General features: G+C 34.6%; 1 protein-coding gene across 1 annotated transcript in view; it reads left to right on the top strand.

Annotated features, from left to right (window-relative positions):
* The window catches only part of SNTG1 (syntrophin gamma 1), a gene marked incomplete at both ends in the record, with an annotated part of 164,040 nt that overhangs the window by 57,001 nt on the left and 90,168 nt on the right, over positions 1-16,871 (top strand). Inside the window, one exon of the mRNA XM_081996425.1 lies at positions 3,034-3,163. Within this exon, the coding sequence (XP_081852551.1) occupies positions 3,034-3,163 (130 nt within the window). The remainder of the gene's footprint in view (positions 1-3,033; positions 3,164-16,871) is intronic.

Genomic DNA, 16,871 nt, shown 5'->3' with positions numbered 1-16,871 from the left:
GACATATTCAACTATTCATAGGTCTAGGGTTTTAAAATTCAGTCTTCTGCATCAATAAAACACAAGCATTGTGTTTTATAATGCACATTAAGAAGACACAAGAACTTGTGCATTACAGAGAAAGATTTTTAGGTAGTAATGATATTCCTGAGATTTGAATTTCCAGAAAATAAATTTTAAAATATATTCATTTGAAACTAAATACTTGAATTCATACTCAGACCTTGAATAACTACTCTGATAATTTTCTCCTTGTGTCCTTCTACGCTGTCTAACATGAGGAAGTGAGAGCGCTTAAAGGAAAAAAAATGTAGTATAAATATGAGTAAGGAAGTGGGATTTTCTTAAAAAAAGCATAGAACCAACATTTTATGTTGCTAGCAAGACAGTTTATAGGAGTCTTTTAAATTAGTGTAAACATTTTAAAATGTGACACCCTCTCAAAATTTGAGAAAGGTAGATAGTTTTTAAAAGAGACTGCTATAAAGAGCACTTTAAGGAAAGGATATTAAAAATAATATAAGAAAGCAACCTTAAATGGATTTTAATTAATTACATTTCCTGTAGTTAATATTTACAAAGCTGTTTTCACTATATAAAGCCTACTAACTTTTTACGTTTCAGAGTTTGAAAAGACTGGCACAGAAATACATCATATCATTATCACATACACTATTACACCTCAGAATCATATTCAAGCTTTTGTAGTGGAATGTTTGAGACACATGAATTCCAGAGAATATTCATATAAAATTCCAGAGGGCATTCAGATTAATCTTGGAACATTTATTAATTTCAAATATAACTCTTGAGTTCCAGAAAGCACAGAACCTGAGATGTGTAATTGAATAAGAATTAATCTGATCTTAAATTTTTTACTGTATTATAAAGTGATTAATCTACTATTTGTTCTATTTAATATAAAACACATTTAATACATTATTTTTTCAGTTTTGTGTGGTAGTATGGACTTTGGCTGGTAGACTAATTCAAGAAAATACTACTACTACAATCTAAGGCTGAGGATATCTACCACCCAGACATGTTCAGAATTAATTTGTTCGGTAGCCATGCATCTTGTAGTCTGTGCTTATTGATACTGGCACAAGAGCATCCTGGATGAATCATTTTGCATGTGCACAGATCAAATACCTAGGAACAGTAGGTACAGTCTGATGCCCTGAATGCGTTGGATTCACTGTGTCTGTAGTGTAAGGGAAATTTGTGCATCGGATTGAATCTGGAACATACTGGGTTTTCTTTGCTTGTGCAGGTTAGTGCCACACATTAATAGATTCCTTGGATTCCTACTTTTGTTTACAATAGGCTGAGTAGAAAGAAGGGGAGTCCTGAAAATAATGTTATTGTTCTTGAAAGAGATAATAACAAACTTGAGCATCATGCTATGCTCTTTATGTACGGACTTATCTAGAATTCTATTCTGGAAGAATTTACTGTTTATATTTATAGCCATTTAAAATAAAAGATATAGTAAACAAATGTTAGCTAAATTACCGGAAGATGCTTCAGATAAATCTTCCTCAAAAACTTTACCTGTATTGTTGTGAAAATGAGTCATTGAAAGAAATGGTTCTCAGTTTGTTCCTTTGGATTTTAGGGAAAAATCACTACCTGTGTGAAAAGGCAACTAAACTGCTAAGTTAGCTGATGGATTTAGATAAAACACTGGTCTCTGCATGATTATGTTGGGATATATAAGCCTTATCCTCCTGTGAGAACTAGTTCTCATGATGGGAGCCTTAAAGAAAAAGCATGGCTCTAATTCATTTTTAGCACTTCTTGTGACTGAAGGAAAAGCCTGTACTTGACACAGATGCAGTAAAATCCTTTCCGGTAGAGACAGGTATTAGCTCTACATCCTACACAACTAGAAAATAATTTCAAGAGGTAAAAACAAACAACTTTGCAGAATGGATATCTGTCTTGAGATGTATATAACTGTCATTAGTGACACTCAGTTTTATACTGAAGATAACACTCACTTTGCCTGAGCCGTGCTCAAGGAATCTGAATACTTAATTTTAAACCACGAATTGGTCCTTAATGGATGGGTTTGTAGCAGAACACCAGGAGTGGAATTTGGTATTCTCTGTATGTTTTGTAATCTCTTACTTTGGGATATGGATTAATATTGAGGGGTTTTTGTTCTGAAGCCAGAGACCTGTGGGCCTTCTAAAGGCTGTTAGCCAAGAAGGCTGTTTACTGACGTAATTAGGTTTGCTACTGCTTTAGCATCTGAAAGTTTTCTCTTATTCTATAATTGCTCAGCACTCAGCTGTGGAAAGTCAGTCTATAATGCATGACAGATTATTATGTGGGTGCCCAGATTAGTGCTGAGATAGGGGCAGCCAGGTGGCCACTGCTTTTGTCGTTAGATGTCTCTTGGGATTCCCATGTATTTTGCTAAGATCCTATATTCAGAAATTCAATTGGAAAAATCATTAATGCTACCTGATCGATTGTGAATTCTCCATCTTTTCTATCAGTAGTTTAGAAGAGGATCAAAATTCTATAAGCAAGAGCAGCCAACAAGGGGTATCCAGACAGGAATCTTACTGTATTTAAACAATGTATTAGAAAAATGAAACAAAAATTGTTCAGAAAAAGGTATTGTATTCCTCTGTATTTCTCAAACAATTGCCTGCAGTGTGCAGTGTGCACTCTCCTTCTCTGTGATCTGCAATATTAAAGTATTAACTCTTTGTTATGCATCAAGCTATTTCACTTGTTTAGCGTCTGAAGTCACACAGTGTTGGTCAAGGTTCTGTGGAGCTAGTCTATGGATCTTTTTTATAGTTTTATGTAAACTTAATATAGTTTGAGTCGACCTTTTGGCATGATCTTTTTAATATGTCAGGTATTTATAAAACAGGAAAACCAGCAATTTATCAGTGTTCAGTGGCTGACCTTCATTGCAGTTGAAAGAAAAGCATTTCTACAAGTGTTGTTAAGATGATATGCTAGAACAGATGAAATTTTCTTCTGACCTGATCTGTTATGACATGTCTATAGGCAAAATGCGTTCCAAGTAATTGCTGTGGATGGGGTTTGCAGTGGAATAATTCAGTGTCTCTCTGCTGAAGACTGTATTGACTGGCTACAAGCAATAGCAAGTAACATTTCCAACCTCACAAAGCACAATGTAAGTATGGATCCAAGTAAGCCAGAAGGTTTCCCCATCATATTTGATTATAACTGTCATAAAAGCCTAATGGGTTCACACACAGAATTATCTGCATATAAACAATGCTTGAGGCTATCTGAGAGAAGTCAACTCAAGTTTGTCATCAAATCGGACTTTGTGAGAAATCATTGAATGGGAAAATATTCTCCCCTGCAGTCGTATAGTTCACTTCATTGCTATGAGAGTTATTCACTTCCTAGCAATACCAGCTAGCGTTAGAAACAAAGACCAGACGCAGAGGAGAAAGCCAGGTGTGATAGGTAAGCACATATAAAAGCAAAAACTTCTGTACTTTCTTGAGAGTTTGAGAAAGCACATCTATATAAAGACTGGTACAATCAGGTCTGAATTAGATATTGAGTCTGTTTAGGTATCATTTAACACAAGGAGAATGGCAAGATGCTTCTGTGATATAGATACAGATGTTTATTATCAGCAAAGATTAAATGCATTTATGCTTGATGCACTATACTTTTACGATCTGATCTTGTGGGATAGGTATCTCTTTTCATTGAGGCAAGAATAAATGATATGCAAAAATTTTGCCAAATTAGTAGTAAGTTCCTTTGAAAGGTCTTCTGGACCTGCCTAAGCTGTATTTTTGCATTTGATAGAAGACATGTAGTCTTCCTGTAGAAGTCTATATGATACCTTTCCTGTTTTTCCTCAAAAAATACAGAACGTGTGGGTAACTCCATTATTTTGAATTGATTTATAACAAGGAAACCCTTGAGGATTTAATTTATATTCTCTCAGATTTCCTTAAATCTGCTTTAGCCTCCCAAACCTGCCTCTGAATTTGCTTTTGTTTAAATACATGGAACACATTGAAGGAAGTTGTATTTCTTGGAGATTTATATTCAAGATGCAAAACTATGTTCCATCTGGCTGCAATATGTAAAAATCATTGTATTATAAAAGCGTGACAGACATAAATTCATCCACCATCTGCAAGCTTCCACGCAGTACAAGCCAACTTTATGGCTACTTATTCATCCTTGCAATGCTGTTGCTGTATAGAACCTTTCTTGTCTCACTAGGCATCCTGATAAACAAGGGTGCTGATTTTTTCTCTTGCTATTTTTAGTTCAGACTACTAATGATTCTTCCTACCTAAAGTAGTGTATTTGTTACTTATAACAATAGATAGATGCACTAAATTTCATCTGATAATGCTTTATGTAGTTCTGATGAGACTATAGTTATGGTCACTTAGCATAACTTGAACGTTGGTAATTCACTGTTGTTATAAGTTATATTTTCAGTGTTTTAAAAATCAGTACAGTTTATAATTCTACACTAGTTTCCATAAAATACAGAAACAATGTATCTGATGTTTTATAATAAGGTGGAAATAATAAACTATAGATAGAGCTTGCAATAATTATCCATGAATCTATTTTTAGAACTGTCCTAATTGTTCATAGCCCATATGAATTTATGGAAACCAATGAGACTGCCTTTTCTGTAATAAACTTTTATTTTAAATTGTCAGTTGCCAGAAAGAATTAGTTATTTGACATCATGTGTGATAAATGAATGCAAGAAATATTAGAAACATAGAGGGGAAAAAACCAAACTGTTGCTCAGAACAATGATTAGATGTGATTAGAAGTCCCTATATTTTCTTTTTTTACAAGATGGTTATTGACATATACATACTATTGATGTTAGCATTTTTCCTCTGAGAGGCGCGTTTACTCACAGTCATTCTCCGTAACTGTGGCATCCAGTACCAAAGAAACAGAGTATAGGATTTTATTTGCACTTTTGGACAAGTTGACTGATTTTTAGTTTCAATTAAATTCTTATTTCTATCTAGGGGGTATGGAAAATAATTTGTTTCATTTAAATACCGTGTAGCTCACAGAAATGTTAACTTTCATGCTCTTTCTCACGTCTACTTTTTGGAAAGGAAGGAAGCAGATGAAAACAAGATAGACTATGAAAACTAAATTGTTTCTGGAAGCATTTCCTTTACCAGTATGTCAAATTTGGACTCTGTAGATTTGAGTGGGATTTATCTTGCTTAACTTGAGATGTCTTGAAGCAGAATGTCCAAAGAGCGATCCTTACGGTTTACTTTTAACATCTATTTCATGTTGAGATTAATTCCCTCAGGACATGTCTGTCTTTCCTTTGACTAGTAAGGGACCCTAAGGTGGTAAGTTCAGACTTTGATATCTTAAGGAGATATGTATATCCTGTCACTGGTGTCTTTGAGGGGCCAGAGAGAGTTTCTTTGAATAAATCTGCCGAAGAAATGCCTGGATATTTTCTCAAAAAGCATACTATTCTAAATCAGAAAATTCAAATTATTTTACTTTTTCACACACAAGCTGGCTGAAAAAAATCATATGATGACTCAAACCCTACAAATATGTGTGGAAAGAACATGGCTTTCTCTTCTTATGTTCCCATATGTGCCTTACAGTTGTGAAATGTGAGTCCCTGGCTCCAGAATCTCATGTCTGAGTCTATAATTCAACTAAATTTTTATAAGGATAATGTCAAAATCTCTTCTGCCATGATCTAGTATGTCCACATCTGACACAAAGGTGGTGTGACTCAGCAACAGAATAATCTTTGTAGCCAGTAGCTCAGAAAGAGCAAGTAAATAACAAAAAGGCAGGAGTAGAAACAAAACCAAAATGTCTTGACATCATCATCTTTGAAAGGCAGTGTTGCTAATTCAATATATGTAAAGGAGGCTGGAAGATGGTGTCTGCAAGCAAACACATTTTGCCTGTAATGGTTAGACTATCAATTGTTGTACAGTTGTGAGTTAAAACTTGTATTACTTTGCAACAAGATAGTTACAGTTTTAATGCAGAGATGTAGAAAATTATATTTCATTACAGAAGAGATTAAAAAAAAATAGTATGTTGACTGATCTGGTTGACTTCATTTCAAATTTTCATCAAAAGAGAGACTTCAGGTATGCACTCTTTTTCTTTGTATTCAGTAAATTAAAACTAGTGTCCTCCACTGTTTGTAGAATACTGAGGGCGATACTGCTAATTTTCTTTTCTTTAGCTCCCCAGGAACCATGGAAAGATTACAGATGAGATGAAAAACATTGCTTTAAAATTACAAAACACGAATTGACTTGTATATTGATATGCAACCAAAATGCATACTATAGAAATGCATTGTTGCAAGTGACTTAATATTGCACTATAATTGAAGATGTGATGAATCCATAAAGACCATTCATTTCTGAAGATGGCTTCCTCTCCAACTTGAGGCACTTGAGCTGCGTCTGTGTTAAAAATTTATCAGCTTTTAGCAATAATCTCAAAAAGAAGAGCGGTTATATTAAATCCAAAGTTTACTCTAAGCAATCCTGAAACTGAATTTTATGTGCTGAAACCTTAATATGCTAAAGTGACCCCGGACTTAGGAACTCTAATTCCTCTATGAATTGACGAGGTAGAAAAAGGTTTTACCTCTTTTTGTTGCCAGTTTGGATGGCAGGCCAAAGACAATTAGAAAGGGAAGAAGCTGCTGCTTCTACCTTTTCTCACTCATGTTCCAAGTAGAAATTTTAAGTTCTGCTGTTACAATTCAGCAGTGAACTCTGGGCCTTTCCATGAACTTTTAAACTGTGTTAATTTTTGTCATAATTAATACTGATTTCTATTCTTTACCATCTATTTTGTTAAATAATTTTATGGTGACAGTATCCAATATGTCACATAAATTTAAAAAAAACTATGCTATGGAAGAGTCTAAGAAAACACTCTGATATCATGTGGTCTATAAAGATCCACCTGTTGAAAATACATCCCTAACTGATGCAATTTTCAGGGGACTTGAAAGAGATTTTACCCAAGGTCTTTTTCAAATTTGGTTCAGTTGAAAATTGAGTGCCACAATATACTATTCAAGTGCTGGCAAAATAAAATTAGGAAACAAAAAAAGAAAGAAGCTTTAGGTCTTCATAACAAAAGAATAATAAAAATATACATTACAGTTAGCATCTTCTAGGATATAGCTTAATGGAGTCTTTGGGGATTTATCCTCCTGACTCAATATTTGTCACTTTGCCCATTGCTTTCTTTGTGGCTGATTTTTATATAGTGAGTGCAGTGATACTTCTTTTCCGTTTCCTCTTTCATCATTTCCTTGGGAGACACTGCAGCAATTTCACATTTATGCTTCTTACCTTGAAGCTAACACTTGACAGAGAAGAAACAAGATAAACTTCATCAGGCAGGAATGACAGGCAACTGAGGTAAGGTTGCCAAGTGGGAAGTGACAAAAAGTTAGTTTTAAATTTATCTTGAGAAAGCCTGTAAGATCTTGCAAGATGTAGTTCACAGTAACTTCACTTTATTCCATCATGGTGCCTTTTCTGGATAAAATAACATGTATCTGTGAAATTAATGAGGCATACATATGTTGATGGTGGAAGGATGGCAGTAGCATGAAAGTAAGATTAAGAGGTCTACACACTGAGTATGAGTTTGGCAACAACATATGTGTTTTCCTGAACTTAAGCCTTTATTTTCAACAAGTTCAAAAGTTCAATTAAAGTCATGGCTTTAAACATATGCTTAGAACATAATGCCTAATGAAAGAAACTGCTACTAAGAGCACAAATATATTTGTCCTCCTTTTCACGGGAGAAAAGAGAACAATAATACCTTATCTTTACAATGCTGAAGTTTGGGTAATTGTTTAAGGATTCTCTAAGTCACTAGGGGGGAGGAAGAGGAAAAAACCACAAAACAGGAGAAAAAAAAATAGAATAATATGATCTGTTCCATTTCTGGGAAGAATATAATATCACAGGACTACATTCAATGATTAATAAGTTATTGAAATAAATTAGTAGTACATGTCCAATTTTTCTGGTGGGTCCTACCACCAGTAAGAACATACTATGTGCTGTTATATTACATGAATAAATCAATGACATTCATATGAAATGAACAGATTTCACATATCAATTTTTGGTGGAAATACCATGGCAGACAATCAGGATTCTCTGATGTTAGTCATTTTGGAGTTTTCAGGGATTTTGTGTTCTTAGGTGCCCTGTGAATTGTGCATTACAATAATATTTAACTTTTTGTTGGTTACTAAGCTATACCTGTTTGGAGCAAATCCAAAAAAGATCAACATCAGTATCAAACCTCATACAGTAGTATATTCTTTAGTAGTGCAAAAGACAAATACTGTCTATAATTTAGAAGTTGGAAACCTTGTAAAATGAAGACTAAAACAACAGAAAATTATAGGAAGTCTTCAAAATATTACCAATAGAATTATTTTTACATGTATGGTTTACTTTTCCCAAGACAGAACTACGCATATAAATTGGGTGTTATCAAAGAAATGTACATTCAACTGTTTTTTTAAGCAGCATTAGGCGTTCAGGTGTTTACAGAGTTCTGACACGTCAATTTTTTTGTTCTGCATCCCATTATAGACATTGTAAAGGGAAACTTATATAGGTAGTCGCTCCAATACTGATATTTCAGTCTCTGTGGGAACATTTAAAACTCAGAACTGGATATGTATGTAACATACTGCTGCCATTTTTTTCTCTGTATATGGTTCTCTTAAGGCACATAGATCTAAGTGAATAAATGTAGTCTGTGCAGCATAAAAGTTACATAAATCAAATCTCTCCTATTTTTCTTCCCTTTTTTAACGTGGGATGTTACCAGCCTGACATTTAAAAACACATCTGTTTCTATGTCACTGTTACCAAGTTTATATATGGCCTTGTCTCATACTTCTATTTTGCTAAATTTCTGCATGTTTAATTTTACTAACTTGTTGCCTGTACCTTGTTGACTGAAGAACTGTTGGATATTTTATATCGTATTGGGTGTACTGATTTAGCTGCAAAGAAAAATTAAGTCTTGCCAAAATGTATTGCTGTTGCTCCATTGTGTTTCATCTGCATTTTTATAATGTACCAGGGTTTAAAGGACAATGTTTAGCACATGGGAGGTCAGGAAAACACGTGCAAGAAAAGAATATTTCTTTGATAAATATTTCTTCCAGAATAGTCACCTGGGAAACCTGTAGCAAGAAACTTCTGTCTTCATAGTTGGAGCAATTGTTATGACACTTTCTGATTATGGTGACAGCACTCATCATTAAGACATGCAGTCCTGCAGTCTTGATTTGGAATATATGTTGTAAACTTCAATTAGTCATGAAAGCTTTTCAAATGAAATAAAATTGCCTTTCTCTACCAAACTTCTCCCAAATGTTAAAAATCTATTAATGTTATTCTTAGTAATATCTTTCCACTTTTGCTGTACATAGTATCACAAGTCTTGCAGCGGTCAATAATATCTAATACAAATATTACGTTCTGTATTACTATAAATTACCATTATAAAATACAATTTAAATTTAAAAACACAATTTAAGAGAAACAATGTCCTTAGGGACAATAACATCAAAAGTCCTTATTTTTAAATACACTTCAAACAGAACCACAATTTGTCTGTTAAATGTAAGCCTTAAAAAAGAAAGCCAGACTACTGCAGAGAAAATATTTTTGCACTTTTATATATATATGATGTCACACAGCAAAGAATCCTTGCACTTTATCTGATTCATCCAATTTCGTATGGAGTCAAGTTAAATTGTAGCCTTGCACTAGTATTTAAATAAAATAAAAACATCAGAATATCCAATATGTTCTTTAATCTATGTAGGATTTATATGGAGCTCTAAGAGTCTTTCTCTTCCTTCGTTCCATTATTACTGAAAACTTAAGTTGACACATTATAATAAAGACTATGATCTGTTTAGTTATGAGACACTTTGGAGGGATGTCATGTCATACTTGCTCTCAACATCCCACCTTGGTGAAAGGTAACAAAGGGACCTGTAATTAAGAAAAAAATATAGGACAAAAAAATCTCTTCATTGATTTAAAGTGGCAAAGAAACAATGACAAGAATAAAGGAAGTAGGAGCAGTCTGACTGGGAACGCAGGTAAGCCACTTGGGTTTTTGCAGAGAGTTAACACATGGAAAAAGAAAATACTCATTATAAATTGCCCTTTCCTGCCAAAATGCCAAGCTGCCCTTTCAGTAGCAGTTGGAGACTTCCAGCTACTTTAACCTAGTTTTTGTTGTGCAGTAAACTGTTCAATATTGCACAATCGGTTTATTTTAAGCGAGAGTGTGTTGAAAGTGGCTGTTGAATCATAAAACAGCAACTGGGAACTGGGAGGCTAGGCAATAATATCCTTTCTTTTTATATTCTTCCTCTTCACTGTCTTAAAAAAAAAGCAAACATGAATATCATTATTTGTATGTTAAAGCAAAGTTAGCTTGTTTTCACATCTCTTTCTTCTTACTCACTTATAAAATATATTTCTAAAAGGTGGCTACATTGGAAGTTTTGCCTTTCTCCTACAACCAATTAAAAAAAATAATAAAATACATTGAAATGCACTCAAAAAGCCATAAAACACCTTGGGGAATACACTATTAGTAGGCTAATGTGTTGAAAGCACTTTCTCCATTTGGTTGGCTTGCTTCATCAAGTCCCACAGACTTAGGTAGTGCACAGCTTTTATTTGCCTGAGGAAGAGAATGGACTTGGAGGAAGAAGTAGAAGGCTGGGGAAGAAGACAGGAATTTCGATCATTCTGGGTCACTTTGAAGAGGTTGGGGCAAACAAACCCAGCCAATGGGGAAACAGGCAAAACAACAAATGACCACTAGGCAGAATGTGCTGCAAAGGAAATGAGCCCCAAATCCTTTGGACTTGCCATTTCTCTGCAACAAAAGGTATTATGAAACTCTGTGACAAGTTTCTTATCTCCTAAAAATACTTTGCATAATTAAGTAGCAGGCATCTGTGGGGAAAGTCTGAAAAGTCTGAAATTATAGCCGTGCTGATTGCCTGAATGGGCATAAACATGATTGCAGGGTTGTTTTGGGTTTTTTTTCACCAGTTTGTTTATTTCGGAAAATTAGGTCATTGCATACAAAACTTTTTTCAAAGACTGTCACTGAGGTCATGAAGTCAAGCTTGAAGAACTGAGCATTGTGTTTCATTCTCATTTCCGAATTCATGGTACTCTGTGACTTAATGCACTGAAGAATTATTAATTTCCTTTGGAGACTTCTACATTTTTGAACTGTTTATAATGACCTTTTTTTTTATTGTTTAAAAAAAATTTTGAACAATTTTACAGACTGAAAAAAGGTATTTTCTTAGTTGTATCAATCAGGAGCTGTAATATAGTGAAACAAAGGAAAATTTTCTTAACCGTATTTATGGACTCACTTGAGACAACTTTGGTCTTCAATAACCCTAACTTACCTAGAACATCAAGCACAGCTTCCGTTGACTTCTTTGCAATTGCCTGATTTTCCACCCTTTCTGATAGTGTTTCAGGTTACGAATGCTATAAAAGTTATTGTTCATGAATGAAAATATTTAGTTTAAATAGTTTTCTTGAATTAATTTAGGAACTTCCTGGCCAAGAGTGGATAAAAATAGATTTGTTAGGGAATGTAGCTGCCTTAAACATGAGGGACTTTTTGCTTTTCTGGATTTGTCTTGATTCTTCAATACAAATAACTTTGAACTTTGCTAGTAAGTGAAACAGAGAGGTCCCAAAGATGCAATGTTCTTCATAGAATCCTGAATTTCACCAGGGTTATTTCACCCTGGGGAAAGAACAGTATGAGATCATAGAATTAAACTCTATCATTAAGACTAAGGTAAAAAAGGAAGTAAACTGCTTTAATGTTAAGTGTGTGTGTATATGTACACATACGTACAAATATGCACACAGAGAATAAGATTTAATAGGTGTTAAATGTTAAGAAGGAAAAATATATCAAATCTATAAAAATGTATAAAAAAATTGTTTGTTGCTTCATTTCTTTCTGAAATCAAACCTGCAATCCTTTGCTGTATGGAATAATGTTTCAGAAGGTACATATGTTTGATTCATGTTAAAATGACTACACATTTTTATATCTGATGCATGTAACCAATTCTTTCTTCCCCAATTTTGCTTTTTTATCAGCCAATTATCAATTATGCCTGGATAATCTGTGCTCAGGAGAGCACTTTATGACTAAAGTGTACATACTTTGTTCCTAAATTCTATTTTGATATGAGATCTCCTGTGATAGGAAAGGTAGTCACTAACTTTTAGATATAGAGAATGAGGAAATCATAAAACACTTCTAGAGAGAAGGCGACCATGTAGCTAAAGAATGCCTGTTCATCTCACCTGTGACTGCTTAATGGTTCAGTATCATAAAATACAACATAAAATGCAACCAGGAACTTGATCCTTAATCCTTACACTTCCCTTTAGCTATATTGCCAGAAACATGATGTAAGGTCAATGCAGATACATAATTTAGCTCTTTAACATGATAAATTCCAGTTTTATTCATGAGGCTATTTTTTGAATGTCATAAGACAAATTTTATTTCCATTTCAAATTACTGATAGATATTCTACTACTATTCGAGTGTCATGCATTGAAACCACATAAAAGATCAGTAAAAAACATTTTTGTAGCCCATTGTGTCAATAATACACTGAGCATTTAAATAACAGGATAAAGTGATTTTTTTTTAGATCAAGTTTGTCATAGCTAGATTTGAATTTGTGCATCTAATCTATGTAAAGGTGATTTATTTGCATGTTTCATAGGTTTCCTGTTTGTACAGGCAAGGAGTCTTAATAAAAAAGCAGGGTAAACCAGTATATGTCCAGGTTCCAAAAATGTTTATAAATCTGTCAGTGAATGATCACACAAACTTATGGCAGTTTTCTACAGGGAAGAATCTGTTACTTGCCTTGCAGAAAATATTATTTTCATTGTGTTTATTTCCTAAGGTAATTTTGTAAGGTAATAAAAAAGATGAAAAACTTCCTGTGGCGTGTCAACATGCTGCGGCTTCTCACATAATTCAGCTGATTTAACATTGTCAAAGTTCTACCAGTTCTTCTTTTCTGGTATCTGATTGCCAAAGAACTAGACCTCTCTTTATAGTGACTTTTTTTTTGTAAAAACATAGGAATTCAATCAAATGTAGATAAATTAAGTGATCTCACAGAAATGTTAGGTGTTTGTCCCTGAGAAGGCAAGATCCTCTCCACCCAAACTCCCTACATAGTCAATGGATAGAAGAAAATGTCTTTAACACTTGAAGAAAATGAACCAGTGCTCCTATCATAGGCACTTACTTCTATCCCATTAACTATATAAAGAATGCAGACATCTCCAGAGGGTAATTCAACCTCCTTCAATTAAGTACCCGCTTCTCCCACTTCTAATAGGAAATGGCAAGAGGGTACTTTAGCGTAATAACCTAAAGGTAGGAAGAGTCACCCTGACAAGAGAGACAGGAGCTCTCCATGCTACTCAGCCTGCAGGTCTGGTGCCATCTGTCTCACCCCTGGCCAAAGGATGTCCAGAGACAGAGCAGGGCTGATGCTCTGCTGTTCTTTTTGCTATGCATTGAGCCACATATAAAATTCATGCCAATGCTGTTTAGCAGGAGGCAGGCTCTCATCCAGACTATCCAGTAGGATTCATCCAGTAAGAGTATTGATTGCTTAAGTGCAGCAGATACTTGCTTATCTCCTGCAGCCTGAGTGCTGTATGTCCCATATCATGGGTGAGTACTCTTGCATTACTTACCATGACCAAACTGGACACAGACACTTCGCTCCCTATACTACAGTGCAGCTTTTATTGTTGCAAATTTTTTAACGCAGCTCAGTTCACTGATCTCGTAAACAGTGCAATCCCCCAAAGAGTTGTTATAGCACAACTAAAAGGCTGGGGACATAGGGTAGGTATACAGGCAGGAAGAGAAAAGTCAGCACAAACTGCTGCAGCCAAGTTTGCCATGAAAGGGAAAGATCAGCCAAAACAGGCCTCATATAGATATCTTCAATGGAGCAACAGGGGATTTTCTCTATTTGTGAATGTTGTAGTCAGATAAACCTTCCTTACCCTTTTCCCTTCTTCTGTCTCAGTTCTTCCTTTACGATCCACAAAAATTTTAAAGACTAACAAGAATATCTCTCAGGCTTTGAGATCAAATTAAAATCCGTTGCTTCTTGAGATGCTCTCACATCATAGGAGGTATTCCCCACTGCTTTGGAGTGCTGATGCTTCTTGATTTGTGGCATAATTATTGCTGCAAAACTAGCCCACATGCTTTGAGGAAGACAGGTTGATGCAAAAAGTTTTTTTTTTCTTCATGAGCAATGGCTCAGGCATTGCTGAATAAAGGGTGTAAATGAAAATATTTGTTGTTTACCTTTTCCTGTTTGCCTTCCCATCCATTGTGGCTGTTGCTTTCCCTTCGCAGTCCCTGTGAAAAATAGTAGCTTTATTATTGTATAGGGAAAATACAAGTTTTACTGGATATTTCTAGATATATATTTGCTTAATATTTCTTCACTGGAATACCAGCCTACAGCTGTGTATGTTGTAAATCTGTGTAGATTTACAAGAACTGCTAGCATCCATTGCATTGCTTTACTATTTTATTCAGAAAGAAGAATGTCTTATGGGAAAGATAAGCTGAGGGATCCGATTCATGCAAGAGGAGGGAAGTCATTAAAACATTATGGAAGTAAAATGATCAAATAACTCTCACTAGAAGGGAGAATAAAAGAAAAGTGTAATCCTCCAAAATTTTAGTAAGGTTGATTTTGTTGGAAAATGTCCATGGAATTGTGAATATAATTTTAATTAGGACCAATCATGAAGAAAGGTACTGTTTTACTGTTTCAGATTCGCTTTTTGCAATACTAATGTTATTCGTATCTTCGATGAAGTATTCTTAGGAGTTGTAAAGATTTTTCTCCTCTTGAGTTTTCCTGAGATACTCTAGATAGCTGCAAAGAAACTCTTGAAGTTTATTATTGTAAGAGAAGTCATGCAAATGCAAACGCAAATATAAAGCAAATCTTGAAGGACATTAGCTTTATAATTATTAAATATTATACAAGTGAACAATAACTACATAGATGTTTGGGCATTCAGCAGTGAGCGGTGTCATTCAACTCTACATACTTTTATATGATGCAGTTGTTAGAGGGAATGAATGTGTTGTATTTACCACTTGTTTTGTTCTTTGCCAGGGAGAAAAAAACAGGCTACTCATAAACTTATATTTTAATAGTGTTCTGTTTAAATGTTTGGCTCATTTTGTAACAGAAACAATATTATTTTTAAAAGCTTCTTTTTACATCATAATGTGTTTCACAAGAAGAAATATGTCCTTATTCTGACACAACCCCTATGGAATTGTGTGGCTAAACATTCTTTTTCAGTTCCTCTTTAAATAATTGATAAATTATAGTCTGTATGCATGTTTAACATCAGAATTATTTCCTTTTGCACCAGATTAACATCAATGGACCTTGATATAGCTGTATAAACATAATCTATACATTCTAAATACTGTAGCAAACAAAATTCTAAAAGGCTCTTGAAAAGCTGTTTTAAACAGATTATTTTTAAACTTTCTTACCTAACGAGATAGTCAGTATACATCTTCTGACTATTTAGCAAAGTATTCCTGCACCTTAATTAAGCTAGGTACTCTTGCTGCAGTAGTATGGAGATTAGCACATTCATTTAACAAACAGTAAGTATAAATAGCATTTTCATCTCAAAATGTAATGAGCAGAAGTCAGGAAAACATAGTATGCAATTTGAATAGAAGAAGAATAGTCCCTAGGTTTGGATAGCAACTCGAAGTCTCTGAGGCATGCAGATGGTTCTACCAGTAAATTAAGTTGCCATTTACATAGCTGGATAGGTTGCAGGCAAACCTAGCTTAAAGCAATTATAGCCTGTCTGACCTCAATTTAGCCTTCTGATCCAAAATGCACTTCCCATTACCTTTGTAAGTTCATAGAACAAATCACAACGCATGACAGCTTATGCATTTTATGCCTACATTTTTTTTAAACCCTAAAGACAGACACAGAAACTTCCCCCTTCTTCCTGGTTATAATACCATTCATTCTTTACAATGGAGTGACTTAGAAGGCACTTTGTACCTTGACCAAGGCATCAGCAAATAATAAAAAAAATGACTTGCCGCATTACTAGCTCCACTGGCCATATTGTTTTTATGTGAGCAGAATTAAACTCTGAGGGGTGTTATTTTGTTTTGGATTTGAACAGGCAAGGAACCTTTAGCTCCAGAAACCTTAACCCTTCAGCTTAAAAAGAAGTTACATATTTGCATGTTGGTGTTTTCTATCCCAGCATTAGAAGACAAGAAAAGTTAATACTAATAATGGGATTATTTTCAACACTACCACTCTTTTTATCAGTCTGTCATCAGCTTAGCAGTTCTTTATATTGTTTTAAACAATATTGCTTTGTTTACTACTGTTATATAATACAATATTATCAGTTGTCCTGGTTTCGGCTGGGATGGAGTTGGGTTTTTTTCTTCCCAGTAGCTGGTACAGCGCCATGCTTTGGAGTCAGTATGAGAATGATGTTGATAATACACTGAAGTTTTAATTGTGGCCAAGTAGTTGTAGTGCTTGTACTAAGTCAAGGACTTTTCAGATTCCCATGCTCTGCCAGTGGGGAGGTGCACAAGATGCTGGGAGGGGACACAGCCAGGACAGCTGACCCAGACTGGCCAAAGAGATATTCCCTACCATA

The sequence above is a fragment of the Phaethon aethereus genome (genome assembly GCF_964289735.1).
Source record: "Phaethon aethereus genome assembly, chromosome: 2".
NCBI classification, from domain to species: domain Eukaryota; kingdom Metazoa; phylum Chordata; class Aves; order Phaethontiformes; family Phaethontidae; genus Phaethon; species Phaethon aethereus.
Note: the sequence above shows the minus strand (reverse complement) of the source record. Positions and strands in the feature narration are given on the sequence as shown.